A 14651-nucleotide genomic window follows, 5' to 3' on the forward strand; every position below is an offset into this window, starting at 1 on the left:
ACAGAGTGCAGGATATTCTGAAGTTGCAGCAATGAGTCCGGATCTAAATCCCATTGATCACCTGTGGGGAGATCTTACAATTGCTGTTGGGAGAAGGCGCCTTCACATATGAGAGACCGAGAGCAGTTTGCAAAAGAAGAAGAAGAAGAGTGCTCCAACATTCCAACTGAGAAGAGTAAGAAGCTTGTGGTGGTTATAGGAAGCAATAAATCACTGATATTTATTCCAGAGGGTGGCAACCAAATATTATGCTTGAGGGGACAACAATTTTGTCCGGCCCATTTCTGGGGCTGTGTGTGAAATTTTGTCAAATTTGCCTTTTTTCTATTGTGTCTATTGTGTTGTTCCAAAGGAAATAAACATGTGTATAACAAAACATGTGTAAGTGCAATAATTTTCTGGGAGAAATACTTTATTTTCTAGAATAATTTTAAGGGTGCTAACATTTCAGACTATGACTGTATCTCTCATTTAAAAGGGACAGCCAACATCTTCCACAGGGTCAATGGATCGGTACCATGCTTGAAAGGGCCGATGGTCCTACTGCTGGGAGAACACTATGATGGGCCGCTATAATGTAGCTCTGCACGACAGCCGCCACTCTTCACCGTCCTCTAATACCCAAGTAAGGTGCACAACATTTGTGCTTCAGGGAATCCTTGTATTGTCCGTGGAAAACCAATGCTATCCCACATCTTGGAATTCTGCAGTGTGGAGGTTCCTCCATTACACCTCCTGAAAATACCTTATTAATTACCTTATTAATTTGGTAAGTGTTAAACTTGCATGGGAAAGTTTCCTGGCTACTGTCAGACTGAAGGAACACGCTAATAACCCGGCCATTACAGTATACTACAACTACTGCCACAGCGGCTACTAAGAGGCCACTTATTACCAGGAGCCTCAACACCGGGCAACCAAACGTGCGTATGTCACCGTCTGAACCCCCACATTGCCACGCCAACACCCAACCTCCACCCATCCGGTGACAACCAGCACCCAGTTACTAAGTTTTCAATACATTTCCAGGCAGAACAGCAGCGGGACGACAGAACACAAGGAATTCTATTGCAAAGAATGTTCCTGAATTGTTACTAAACCAGAGAAAAAGTTTTGCAACTTTGGAAAACTTTGCGTCACTGTTTTTTTTTTTTTTAATTCGTCCACTTGATTCACTTTGACGGCCGCTGTCTGCAAGTTAAAATGATGGCGCCCAAAAGTTACAGAGCCGTGAATTCCTGACCGCTCCGAGACACAAAATGACTGCCCAGAAACCGTAGTCTGATCTCCACCGATTCAGCTTCTGATCTCGGCCTGCAAGAAGTCGCCCTGGGAAATCTACCTTTTTGGTTGGTAACCGTCCGGTTATAGTTTGTAAGAAACTTGACGTCTCGGTGTGCGAAGACATGCGGTTACAGCGCTCCGCGGCCTGGTGGGGATGAATGAAGCGGGACACTGCGTTACACTCCGGCTCATAAATCCTGGTTCCGATGGATGCGGTCAGGTCTGTACATTAGTGCTAAGTACCCCCCAACTTTATAAAATACACTGCCCCCCAGGAGAACGCCGAAAAGAAGAAAAGGGGACTGATTATTGTGCGGCACGGTTAGTCCAAGCAATGCAATCACAAGGGCAGTCAGGCACATGCAGAGTAACGTGCAGCTGGTAATCATCAGGGATGTATTGGGGGTGCACACAGAGGGCCCACAAGTGACTACAGCCAGGACTGAAGGGTTTGGGGGTCCGACCATTACCATAAATGATAAATATGGACTGCAAATGTGTCAAAGTTTCCAGTTTGTATTATTGTGAATGGAAGCTAAACAGGCTCTCCTGCTCCTCTCACTTCTACATCAGGGGGCGCAGGCGCACGTCGGGGCAGGAGGCGCCGACGTACGTTGGGGCAGGAGGCGCTGAAGCACGTCGGGATGGCCATTACCACCAGTCCTATTAGAATAGGAAGCATGAACGTGTCCTGGCACAAGTCAGTAGATGCCCAGTGGTCGGACCAATCTGTAAGGATTCTCTGATGCAACTAGCTTCCACATAGAAATGCGCTGATGACTCGGCATTGATAGGTGCGGGATATGCACACGGCCAAACACGTGTCCTGGCATCCATCGACACGAAGTCATCAGCGCCTTTTGATGAGGAAGTGAGCTGCGCTGGAGAATCTGCAAACAGCAGAGATAGGATTGGTCGGAGTATCCTACTCCTGGGACCCCATCGATTCCAAGAAAGGGGCTCTTAGAAATATCAGATAGGAGCACTGGCTGCGCATGCGCTGAGCCGCTCCATCCATCCTCTATGGCACTTTCGGAGGTGGTGAATTACAGCTCACGGCTTTTTCCTACGAAGGATGAATTAAACCAAGGAGCGCACAAAGGGCCATCGCTGCATCCCATTCATTCCCAGAAGTCAGACACTCGGCGATATGCCCCATCAGAGTTGAGCAGTGCCATCTTGTGCGCACCTCCGCTCCGTACATCCATCCATACAGCAGGTGAGGGGGCTGTACAAGGCCACTTGTAGAAATGGCGCCACCTGCGTCTGTGTGGTCGTGTCTGGTACTGCAGCTCAGTCCAAATTATATTAATGTATTTTCTTAATAATTTTGCACAAACACCTGTGAGCCCTGCAGCAATGACCCCAATGTGTGACTAGTAACGGATCTCGCCCCCCCCCCCGGCAGCCATGACAGAGCGTGCACACAAAAATCACATGCATGGCAGGACACGGACAATGTGGACGGACAGAGGAGGAGCGACCCCCAGAATAATGAGGGTGATATTCACATGCAGAGGCAGAAGTCACCATTTCCAGATTCATTTAAAGCAACAGTCTCATTTTTGTTGTTGTTGGGAGTGGGGGGTAATATAATCCAATGATGAGCCATTTAAAGTCCCAGCTGCCGCTCTGCACTGCTGGGTCCCTCCACACAGTCGTTATCATTTGCAGGGTTTTGCTCCAATTGGGAATAATCAGCAACTATCTTTTTTTTTTATAGGGGCTTGAGAGACTCAGAGGTGGCGATCAGACCGCCCAACCGCCATGAGACAACCCCTTTAATAGAATTAACGGCTCTCCAGCTTGCTGTCAGTGAATGGAAACATTCTCATCATTTTTGCAATTAGGTTTGATTACAAACGTTGCACCTTTTGGCTTTTACCGGCTCTTAGTTTCCTGCACATTGCTGGTTCTTTAACGAGTTAACTAAGAATCTGCCGGAGAGTTCATCCTTATGAAGATTTAGTAACTTTTTTTTTTTCCGGAGCTCCTCTCTCAGCGGATTTATAAACACAGACCACATCAAAGTTGGGACTGAACATTGATGTGGTCATAAACCAACCGACAGGACCAGTGAAGGCTACAGGTTAATTGCCAAAAAAAAGAAAGAAAGAGCTCGCTGATGTATTCTCAGTTAACTCATTATGCAGCCAGCAATGTAAGCACAATATCAGGTCAGGTGAGAACATTCTTGCAACCTCCTGTTGTCTTCCATGTTCCTCTCAGTTGATATATGACCACATGAAAGTTCAGCTCAGCACTGATGTGGTCCGCGGTCAGAAATCAGCTGAGGGGAGCTAGACGAAGAAGGATGAGCTCGCTGACAGCAAGCAGAGTTTAGTAGAAAGAGATGAATGGAACCACTTTGGAAAAAAAAAAAAAAACTGTTGCTTCCCAGAATCCTTCAGGATGACGATACCGCCATTGAGATCTGACACCATAAGACCCCCAACCACCCAACCCCCCCCATATAACCACAAGCAAGAAACCCCCAACTATGAAAAGAAAGTCGCCGCTCCGCAGAAACTCCACCTGCACCGAGTCAGCACCGGGGCTGCGGTCAGTCCCCCACTGGGCAGCCTTGGGACCCCCCGTGTTGACCCAGGAGTTGGATCGATCCAAGCCCTGATCACATGGCCGCGGCGGCAAGCGGGAAAGGAAAGATGGCGTTACCGGGTACAAAGGATCAAATTAAAGGCAGGAAGGTTTCAGCAAGCGCCGAGGTCATTAGTGTGGTTAACAATTAATAACGATACATGAAATCATTAACATTAATAAACCACTTCCATCTCTGAACTGTCACAAATATAACATTTATTATAAAAAAAAAAAAAAAAACAATAAAAACACAGAAAATGTGCAGCGAACAATTAAAGGGGTTGTCCACTACTAAACTAAACCACCCTTTAATAACTGCTCTAACATGCGCTACATTTATCTCTCGGATCGGCATCTTTTCTCCTCAATCAACTCACTGTGGCCCCTTTTAAAAGGTCGTGTGGGCATGGGTTATGTCATGTGACCGCTGCAGCCAATCAGCGTGCCGCTGATCAACTGCAGCCTTCATGGTTTGATCAGAGCGGAAGTCACGGCAGTGAGCAAAACGTCGCTTGGATCATGTGACCACCGTGGACACAGCGTTATGATCGAAGAGACAGGGTCGGTCTGGGAGATAAGTGATTGACTGCAGCGGTCACGTAATGCAGTGCTGAGAATGGATGAGATTAACATACATTTTTTTACTTTACTGTGAAGCCATTAATAAAGCTTTGTCCAGTAGTGGGCACCCCCTTTAATTATACATCCCCTTTAACTATACATATTACATCATCAACATGTATAGATTTTTTTTCAGAATTTTCAAATTTTAAGTTTTTTATGTATCTGGACCAATACGGAGACCACAATGGCTTCTACAAAGGGCTCTCACCGGTCCCACTGGAGTCCTGCAAGGTATATTTGTGCCATGTACTGTAGAGGGGTGAATTACAACATAATTAAAGGGATATTCACACCAAAATCCAGTTATTCCGCATCCTTTTGATAGATCACTGGGGGTCCGACTGCTGGGATGTCAAATGATACCAAGATGGGGGGTCTGGAACCAAGAAAAGTTGTCAGAAAAGGGGCAGAGGTGCACATGCTCAGAAGCCCACGTCCATTCCTTGTCTATAGGACTGCTGAGTACAGCGCTCCGCTATTTCCGGCAGAGAATGTGCACCTCTGCCCCATTCCTGAATCCTTCCCTTGGTTCCTGGGCCCCGATCTTGGCATCATTAGAAATCACATAAGACAATTTGGTGACCAAAAAAAACAAAAAAATTTTATATTTATAAATGAATTAGAATTTTATAAATTTAATTACATTTCGATAGATCATACTTATACGGATTCACGAGTATCGATTTTTATTTATTTATTTTTAATGGGAAAAGCGGAGTTAATAAGGATAAGTATTAAAGTTTGATGGCGGCGTCCCTCTGCACTAGCTTCTTACGGTTTGGTATTTATTAACTCTTTGAAACCGATGAAAAAAAAAATTGTATTATGCAAACAAAGTGTAAAGAAGAGAAATCCGGATCATACCGCAATCTCTGGGCTACATTTCATCTATGGATTCAGCTCTTTCACTTGAGGTCAAGGGTATTTGACCCGCGTGATTGTGAAACCTGCAGGTTTGTTCAGACTTTTCAACTATTACTTACATGTGAAATACAGGAGAGCGTTACATAAGGGGCTGATGTCTGTCAACAAGTGCCATACAAATGAATGGGGAGAGCCGCAGCCACCACTCCATCCATTCCCTGGCCCCACACGTTTTGGCGTCTATCACTTTGTGAATTTAATGTGAATTTTCCCCTTTAAACACTACATTCTTTACATTTAAATAAATCTAGAATTTTGCACTAAGTTTCTACTTTAGCCCAATCCGGAATGAAATTATAACATTCTGGCTACCTGCCACCATCACAAGGGGGCGCTCCCTGCACACAGTTTATACACTGCACTCAGTAAACCGCGAGCGTCTCTAGATGATTGTTGCCTCTTTATTTACTGATTTTCGGTCACCCCTGATCTGAGACTTATAAAGAAGTATCAGACTGTGGATTTATATTACCTTGCTACCGATTATAGACCTGACTTCGTCATCTGGTGACGTGGGGGTCCCGGAGATATCAGGGTTGCTGTTGCTTAGGCTTCTGGAGCGGTTCAAGTTAAGGCTTGCCGGTCTGTTGGCTGTCCGAGCCATTGTGGCGTAGTGCATTGATCCACCGAGACCTCCAGCTCCTGGAAGAAAAATTAACCTCAGTTTAATTTTCCATGGTGCATATAAAATCCCCTCCACGGAAACTAGGAGAGGCACTGCATAAGTATCTGATTTCACTACAGCACTCCTACAGGAGAAAAGAAGGACTGCAGCTCATGGCTAAATATCTATTTAACCAAGGTCAAAGCAAAATGCCAAGTGAAGAAACAGTTCCCTGTATGCACCAGAAAAGGTTCTGATTGCAGGACATCCAACGGCAACAGCCCCCAACAATCATGAGTATGGTGGTCCCAGATGTCGCTGTGTGATTGGAGCAGATACCGTTACCTGGAGATGGCGAGTTGGGATCGGCATTCGGAAGTCTGAAGACATAGTGGATGTAAGAGGCCAGGAGATTGTTCCTTCCATGTTGGTCCTGGTTTCCTTCCAGGTTTTTATGGAGTCTGTTCGTGATGGACGCCATCGCTTCAAATGACGCTTGACCTAAATTAACTAAAGAAGAAAAGTTTTTTTTGTTTTTTTTTACGGCTCCTTTAATTTATAAGAGAAAATCTCCATCTAAAGTCTCATAAAACGTTATGGACGGGCTCCGCCACGAATCTTGATTCAAGCAGCAAAGCACAAAAGTTTTCATTTACCGATCTGACCGGCAATGACCGGCGGCCGCACGACCAGTAGGATCAGTTTGTCGAGGAGGAGGTGGAGGAAATGCACCACAGGTTCCAGCTGAGCCGAGTTCAGGGCCAGGATGCTGCTCTTCAGTTCACTCTCCAGGTTATTCTCCATGATCCTCATATCCCCGATACGGACGGGGAACATGTGCTCGTCCAGGGCGTGAACCAGCGCAAAAAACTTGTCAAGGGATGAGTCCTGCAGAGCACAAAAAAAAAAACGGACATATCACACACTGCAGAAAACCGCACCAGAAAACCGACGGAACGAGACGGGAGTCAAAATTATTACCGCACAATCAATACTAAGAAAATTCTAAAAAGTGAAGACATCAAATAAGCCAAACTTATTAGTCCCGTCAAGACCGGGTATTTTTTTTTCTCCTCTTCTTCCAAGCACTGTAATTTTTTTAGTTTCTGGGCTCGCTTCATACACCCACTCACTAGGTGAGCCGTACATGTGTGTCACGTCAGCAAGGAGTTAATTGTGTGTGGCACGTTTTAGCGCAATATATTGATGCCAAAACTTAGTGTGTACTCCAATGCAATCATTTTCTTTTCCAGATACTCATGGAAGGCCAGAATTAACTATTCAATGGACGGCTCTCCTTTGAGATCAATTTTAGAACTCCACTATTTGTGCATACAGCTCCTCTGAAGATCTATGTGTCTCTCCATGGTAATAGACTACAAACAAAACATGTGTAGTCTGGTCCTGAGGTCTCGCTCTCATGTTATACAGATACGTGTGTTTGGGAAAGGTAGGAAACGGTGAGACTGGAGGAGCAGACTTTGCGGGATTGTGTGCAGTCTTTTAAGGGCTTAATCACATACAGCGTCTTTAAGAATTATTTTTGCTATGCTGAAAACAAATGCTGTGATTTACAGTAAAGGCAAAATCTGTTTTTTCCATGTGCTTTTTAACTGTAGTGCGATTTAAAAAAAGCCCGAAAATCATTTAATGCCATTTTTTCCTTTGAGATGAAAATGCGTTGGCACCAAAAATTGCATTAAAAAGTGCACTAAAACTGCAAACAATTTACAAAATGCAGGAAAAAAAAATCTGGTGTGAACATTCCCTTAGTGTATGTCCACATGGTCTGGAAGGAATTTGGATACGGAGCTTGTTGCAAATCTGCATTGTACAGTGTTAAATCTGTGATGAAGTATCCATGAATGGCTGACTATCCTGTACAGATCTGCCTGGAAAATTCACATCTTTTCTGCTAGGTGAGGATGCAGCCGCACACAAAATAAGAGGAAATTATCGACACGGGGGATCCTGCTCCATCACCCGACCTCCTATTTATTGACCCAGAATTGAACTGTAAAATATCAAAAAATTGCAAATGAAAGAAAACGCAGCGCAAAAAAACGGATTAACCTCACCTGCATGTGAACGGAAGAGACTGAGACGACCTCCACGTTGAACACTCCTTTATGATTGTCCACCCATTTCATTCCAGGCAGCGGGACCTGCGGAAAGAGTGAAATGGCGCAACTGTGAACACTCCATTATTAAGAATACATCAAACGCGGAGCTGATTGAGTCTCGGGGGGACGTGCGGTCTCCTCGCTCACCGATATGACCACTCTGTGCTGCAATTTAGAAGCAGAATCTGCTAGGCAAAGTATTCAGGAAAAACATTACTTTGCAGACCCCAATAGTCAGAGACGCGTTTTACTGACCTCGGGGGAAAGCACCGAATAAGCCTGCGGCGGTTTCTCCAAGGATACGGGAAGACAGAACTGTCCAGTTTTCAAGCGGCCATTTTGCAGCATTGGAATCCACTGGGAAAAAAAAAAGATGAAATGACGGCTGTTACAATGTATCCACGTGACAACACGTCTCGATACAATGTAACATAAAGGGGCCGTACCGTGTAGCCCACCGGCGTCTCCAGGGGGGTGTTCTGCTTCTGCTGGCAGCTGACGTGGTAGAAAGTGAATAACAAATGGTGGTGATCTGTCAATGTGGCCGGCAACCGAACCTTGATTTCTTCATGGAAGTCTGGGGACCTGAATGGAGTTTCATTCAGAAAAAAAAAAAAAAAGAAACATGAAAAATACTTTTTTAAATATAAAAGTAGAAAACACAAATAATAATAATAACATTAATAATATTAATAATAATAATATGGGGTCTAAATGTGCAAGCAAAGAAGTGTCGGGATCGTCTCCATTCTGCAGTGAACGGAATAAATGTGGTACTATGTTTGGAAAGGGGGCAAAGACCCTTTATCCAAACTCAAATAACGGTTAAAAGAGAAAAAAAAAACCCACCCATTGTCCCGTACATTTTATGTGTTTTCGGTCTCGGGACCCCTCACCTGTTGTGGTAAACCACGGCTGTGTAAGCTTCTTTCGAAAACTCAGGACAACTGGATTTTCCAAAGATAACCTGAAAGTACAAAATGGATTTGTAATGTCCAATAAGACACAAGGAAAAAAAAATGAAAGATCTTGGGCCGTGTTCAGACCCTGCATTTCATCATCTGTATACCGAGCTCGTTACCCAGCCCCCTGAGCCTCTCCATTTTTAACGGGAGCATCATATGGTGCAGAGATTGCATTAAACATCATTTATAATTATGCTTTATTGGGAATAGATGAAAAAAAAAAAAAAAAGGGCAATTTTTCTGTTCCAGTTCTATTCTAACGATATTCTCTCAGTAGTTATGACGTCAATATTGAATTTATTTTTTATTTTTGCTAACGAAAAAAAACTTTTGGGAGAAGTTTTAATAAACTTTTTTTTTCTTTTTTTCTGCAGTTGGAACATCCATTCTTCTAATATTTTACAAAACTTCCTGACTGCAGCGCTTTATAGCATCTGCTGGGCGGCATCGATATGATACCAGGGGCCACTTGATGGCATGGCAAACCCGTAATTACAGGACTGGGGTACCGATGGGCTTAGAGTGGAAAGCCCCCTTACCTTTCCTCTGCAAAACCACTTTGGTGGTTTACACAGCCGCTCTCTGTTTTGATACACAGAGAGGGGTCCTAAGTGGGGGACGACCTCTGAATGACAACGTACTTTGTTACTTATGACTTGTATATGAACTGTTGAATTGTAAAGCGCTGCAGAATATGTTGGCACTATATAAAGATATTATTTTTATTATTATTATTTTCTCCTTCGCCTCATTGGGGGACACAGACCGTGGGTGTATGCTGCTGCCAATACGAGGCGACACTAAGTGATACAAAAAAAGTTAGCTCCTCCCCTGCAGTATACACCTCCTGCCGGCTCTCAGCTCCTCCCCTGCAGTATACACCCTTCTGCTGGCTCTCGGCTCCTCCCCTGCAGTATACACCCTCCTGCTGGCTCTCGGCTCCTCCCCTGCAGTATACACCCTCCTGCCGGCTCTCAGCTCCAACCCTGCAGTATACACCCTCCTGCTGGCTCTCGGCTCCTCCCCTGCAGTATACACCCTCCTGCCGGCTCTCAGCTCCAACCCTGCAGTATACACCTCCTGCTGGCTCTCGGCTCCTCCCCTGCAGTATACACCCTCCTGCTGGCTCTCGGCTCCTCCCCTGCAGTATACACCCTCCTGCTGGCGCTCGGCTCCTCCCCTGCAGTATACACCCTCCTGCTGGCTCTCGGCTCCTCCCCTGCAGTATACACCCTCCTGCTGGCTCTCGGCTCCTCCCCTGCAGTATACACCTCCTGCTGGCTCTCGGCTCCTCCCCTGCAGTATACACCTCCTGCCGGCTCTCAGCTCCTCCCCTGCAGTATACACCCTCCTGCTGGCTCTCGGCTCCTCCCCTGCAGTATACACCCTCCTGCCGGCTCTCAGCTCCAACCCTGCAGTATACACCCTCCTGCTGGCTCTCGGCTCCTCCCCTGCAGTATACACCCTCCTGCCGGCTCTCTGCTCCTCCCCTGCAGTATACACCCTCCTGCTGGCTCTTAGCTCCTCCCCTGCAGTATACACCCTCCTGCTGGCTCTCGGCTCCTCCCCTGCAGTATACACCTCCTGCCGGCTCTCAGCTCCAACCCTGCAGTATACACCTCCTGCCGGCTCTCAGCTCCAACCCTGCAGTATACACCTCCTGCCGGCTCTCAGCTCCTCCCCTGCAGTATACACCCTCCTGCTGGCTCTCAGCTCCTCCCCTGCAGTATACACCCTCCTGCTGGCTCTCAGCTCCTCCCCTGCAGTATACACCTCCTGCTGGCTCTCAGCTCCTCCCCTGCAGTATACACCCTCCTGCTGGCTCTCGGCTCCTCCCCTGCAGTATACACCTCCTGCTGGCTCTCAGCTCCTCCCCTGCAGTATACACCCTCCTGCTGGCTCTCAGCTCCTCCCCTGCAGTATACACCTCCTGCTGGCTCTCAGCTCCTCCCCTGCAATATACACCCTCCTGCTGGCTCTCAGCTCCTCCCCTGCAGTATACACCCTCCTGCTGGCTCTCAGCTCCTCCCCTGCAGTATACACCTCCTGCTGGCTCTCAGCTCCTCCCCTGCAGTATACACCCTCCTGCCGGCTCTCAGCTCCTCCCCTGCAGTATACACCCTCCTGCTGGCTCTCAGCTCCTCCCCTGCAGTATACACCCTCCTGCTGGCTCTCAGCTCCTCCCCTGCAGTATACACCCTCCTGCTGGCTCTCCGCTCCTCCCCTGCAGTATACACCTCCTGCTGGCTCTCCGCTCCTCCCCTGCAGTATACACCCTCCTGCTGGCTCTCAGCTCCTCCCCTGCAGTATACACCCTCCTGCTGGCTCTCCGCTCCTCCCCTGCAGTATACACCTCCTGCTGGCTCTCCGCTCCTCCCCTGCAGTATACACCCTCCTGCTGGCTCTCAGCTCCTCCCCTGCAGTATACACCCTCCTGCTGGCTCTCAGCTCCTCCCCTGCAGTATACACCCTCCTGCTGGCTCTCCGCTCCTCCCCTGCAGTATACACCTCCTGCTGGCTCTCCGCTCCTCCCCTGCAGTATACACCCTCCTGCTGGCTCTCAGCTCCTCCCCTGCAGTATACACCCTCCTGCTGGCTCTCAGCTCCTCCCCTGCAGTATACACCCCCCTGCTGGCTCTCAGCTCCTCCCCTGCAGTATACAGCCTCCTGCTGGCTCTCAGCTCCTTCCCTGCAGTATACACCCTCCTGCTGGCTCTCAGCTCCTCCCCTGCAGTATACACCCTCCTGCTGGCTCTCAGCTAACCAGTTCTTGCTTAGTGTCTGTAGGAGGCACACGGGTCTGGTTCAGACCCCAACATTTTTATTTTATTGTTTACTTTTCTGTAAATTTTTATTTTTTAATTAACGGAGTGAAGGGGGCGACGGTTCCTTTCAAGGTTCCGATCTCCCCCGAACCATCAACAGGCGAGCACGGCGAGTATACCTCCCCGTACCCTCTCCTGCGACGTGGGACGCCATGCCTGAGCTCACTTCAGGGGCGACGGTTCCTTTCACGGTCCCGATCTCCCACACCAGCAGCAGGCGACCACATGGAGTGTCGCCTCCACGTATCCTCTCCTGGAGCCAGGCCTAATTCCGGACAACTGGCCCTGTCCACCCGGACTGAACTCCGTGGCTGTACAGAGGCCCCTCTCTATGGCGTCCGAGCAGCCCCCACTGTCCCACCACTGTGAAAGCGGATGGCACAAGGAGGCGGACGGTTCCTCTCCACCTCCCTAACAAACGGATGATGGATTGAGGCTTATCCCTGCACCGTCCACGCTGCACAGAACAGCGCTGAAACCCACATCCGCGGCGGCTCCATGCCGGGACGCGCACCAATGGTGAGTGGATCCATCTTCAGTGGGATATTCACATGCTGACAGGCAGCCTCAGCCACTTCCCTGTGGCCCACCTCTCTGAGGTAACGCTCTGGATGGCTGCAAAAATTTAGTCCCCGGCTTCGGCCGATTTGTAGGCCGCATCCTGGAAGTCTTGCCTGGAACGACCCACTGGTGACGTCCGCCGGCTACAGAAATTTAGGCCCCGGCTTAGGCCTATTCAACATCGTGTCTGTGGCTCCGCCCCCCAAATTGGCGCTTCTCGCTCTCTGCGAGATTTTATCAACTCTGCAGCTCCCGGTGGCCATCTTGGTCCACCCGGCCAGCTCACTCTGGGGTGACAGTATTTTTGCATTAAAGGGGCACATCGACTCTACATCAGTACCCGGGTAAGGAAGTACCTGGTCTTAAAGGCACATGACCAGTATTTCCTGGTCTTAAAGGCGTATGACCAGTATTCCCAGTCTTAAAGGCGCATGACCAGTATTCCCTGGTCTTAAAGGTGCATGACCAGTATTCTCTGGTCTTAAAGGTGCATGACCAGTATTCCCTGGTCTTAAAGGCGCATGACCAGTATTCCCTGGTCTTAAAGGTGCACGACCAGTATTCTCTGGTCTTAAAGGTGCACGACCAGTATTCTCTGGTCTTAAAGGTGCATGACCAGTATTCTCTGATCTTAAAGGTGCATGACCAGTATTCCCTGATCTTAAAGGTGCATGACCAGTATTCCCTGGTCTTAAAGGTGCATGACCAGTATTCCCTGGTCTTAAAGGCGTATGACCAGTATTTCCTGGTCTTAAAGGTGCATGACCAGTGTTCCCTGGTCTTAAAGGCGCTTGATCAGTCCGAGGAGCCCTCCGCCGCCGACCCCAGCTTTATCCTCTAGTTCCCTTCAGTGGACTTCTTCTCTGTCCAATCCATGGTTCTCTGACCAAGAGATTGAATCCCTCTGTGTACCCTCTGTGTTTGGAGTGCTCGCAGGACCAATATGCATGGTCCCTATCCTACATGGGAGCCGTCGGCTAGCAGGGGCCGCAAGTATTCTAGAAACGTGCAAGCGTCTAGAAACATACAGGCATCTAGAAAACGGAAGTTTTTCGTTTCCTGCTCCCTCACCAATGATTTGATGACAACAAGGCTCTGAATATGGATTGGATATTGCCTGAGCTTGCCAGAGCTTCAGAGACTAAACTCCCTCGAGAGCATTTGCCATTCAATTCGGATAAGCGATTCACTGGACAGAAGCCTCTACGTGGGATGCCATGCCTGGCCTGCTTTTTAAGGGCGACGGGTCCTTTAAAGGGCACCGATCTCCCCACACCATCAACAGACGAGCACACGGAGTGTCGTCTCCATGTTTCCTCTTCTGCATCCAGGCCTAACGCCAGACGTCCTGTCCACCTGGAGACCTGAACTCTGTGGACATATAGAGGCACCCTTTTTGGTGTACGAGCTCCCCCCTCTGCATCACCACTATTTAGTGGATGATGCAAGAAAGCGGACAATTCCTCTCCACTTCCCTGTTAAGAGGTTGATGGATCGAGGGTTCCTAACTTTTATCTCTGCACCGTGAAAAGAGGAGATGGCAAGAGACTATGACCTGCTGGATGCAGCCGCACATTCTGCCATGGGGCAGATTACCCGGGTAGAATCTCCTGTGGTATACCTACCAGTATCCCTACCTGATGGGTCATCAATTAAAAATACCACGGACTGTCAGATAGCAAATCTGGTTCGTTCCGTCTTGCGGCTTCGGGTCCAGCGCTCTATCCTCCCTAGCGGCCGCATGGATTGCTAGAGCAATGGTCTCCTGGCTGGAGACCTTAACTACCTTGATTCACACCAGCAACAACTGGCCAATCAAATCCTTTGAGCGGGAGTCTGACAAAGGATTGTATAAGGATTGTCCAGCACAGTCTAGATCCAAGGGATCTTGGTTCCAAACAGGGGAACGAAAAGTAAGATCGACCCTGGACCTCAAACTTCTAACAACCTTTGACATGGTCCTCCTTCTTTGGATGGAATTCCTCCGCTCAGCCATTACTTCAACAGAAAAAGGTGCAGTTTCCGGCATCCATCGACATTCGGGTTGCTTGCCCTCTGCAAAAATTCCTTCGCCTTTCCATTCGTCAACAGCATTTTCAAGTCACAACCTTGTCCTTCGGCCTTGCTTCCGCACCCAGAG

At 48.1% G+C, this 14651-nt stretch overlaps 1 protein-coding gene across 5 annotated transcripts in view; it reads right to left on the reverse strand.

Annotated features, from left to right (window-relative positions):
* Positions 1-14651, reverse strand: part of DOCK7 (dedicator of cytokinesis 7) — a 131583-nt gene that overhangs the window by 50333 nt on the left and 66599 nt on the right. For 2 of the 5 annotated variants that reach the window (XM_069738176.1, XM_069738175.1), the window contains exons 16-23: positions 9057-9127; positions 8607-8745; positions 8416-8517; positions 8116-8202; positions 6694-6925; positions 6383-6547; positions 5906-6075; positions 1343-1429 (exon numbers count right to left, since the gene is read on the reverse strand). In XM_069738176.1, coding sequence (XP_069594277.1) covers positions 1343-1429; positions 5906-6075; positions 6383-6547; positions 6694-6925; positions 8116-8202; positions 8416-8517; positions 8607-8745; positions 9057-9127 — 1053 coding nt within the window. Of the gene's footprint in view, positions 1-1342; positions 1430-3819; positions 3913-5905; positions 6076-6382; positions 6548-6693; positions 6926-8115; positions 8203-8415; positions 8518-8606; positions 8746-9056; positions 9128-14651 lie in introns of all 5 variants that reach the window. The other 3 variants (XM_069738179.1, XM_069738177.1, XM_069738178.1) reach the window with 2 other exon arrangements.

Source organism: Ranitomeya imitator, chromosome 8, assembly GCF_032444005.1.
Source record: "Ranitomeya imitator isolate aRanImi1 chromosome 8, aRanImi1.pri, whole genome shotgun sequence".
Lineage (NCBI taxonomy): Eukaryota > Metazoa > Chordata > Amphibia > Anura > Dendrobatidae > Ranitomeya > Ranitomeya imitator.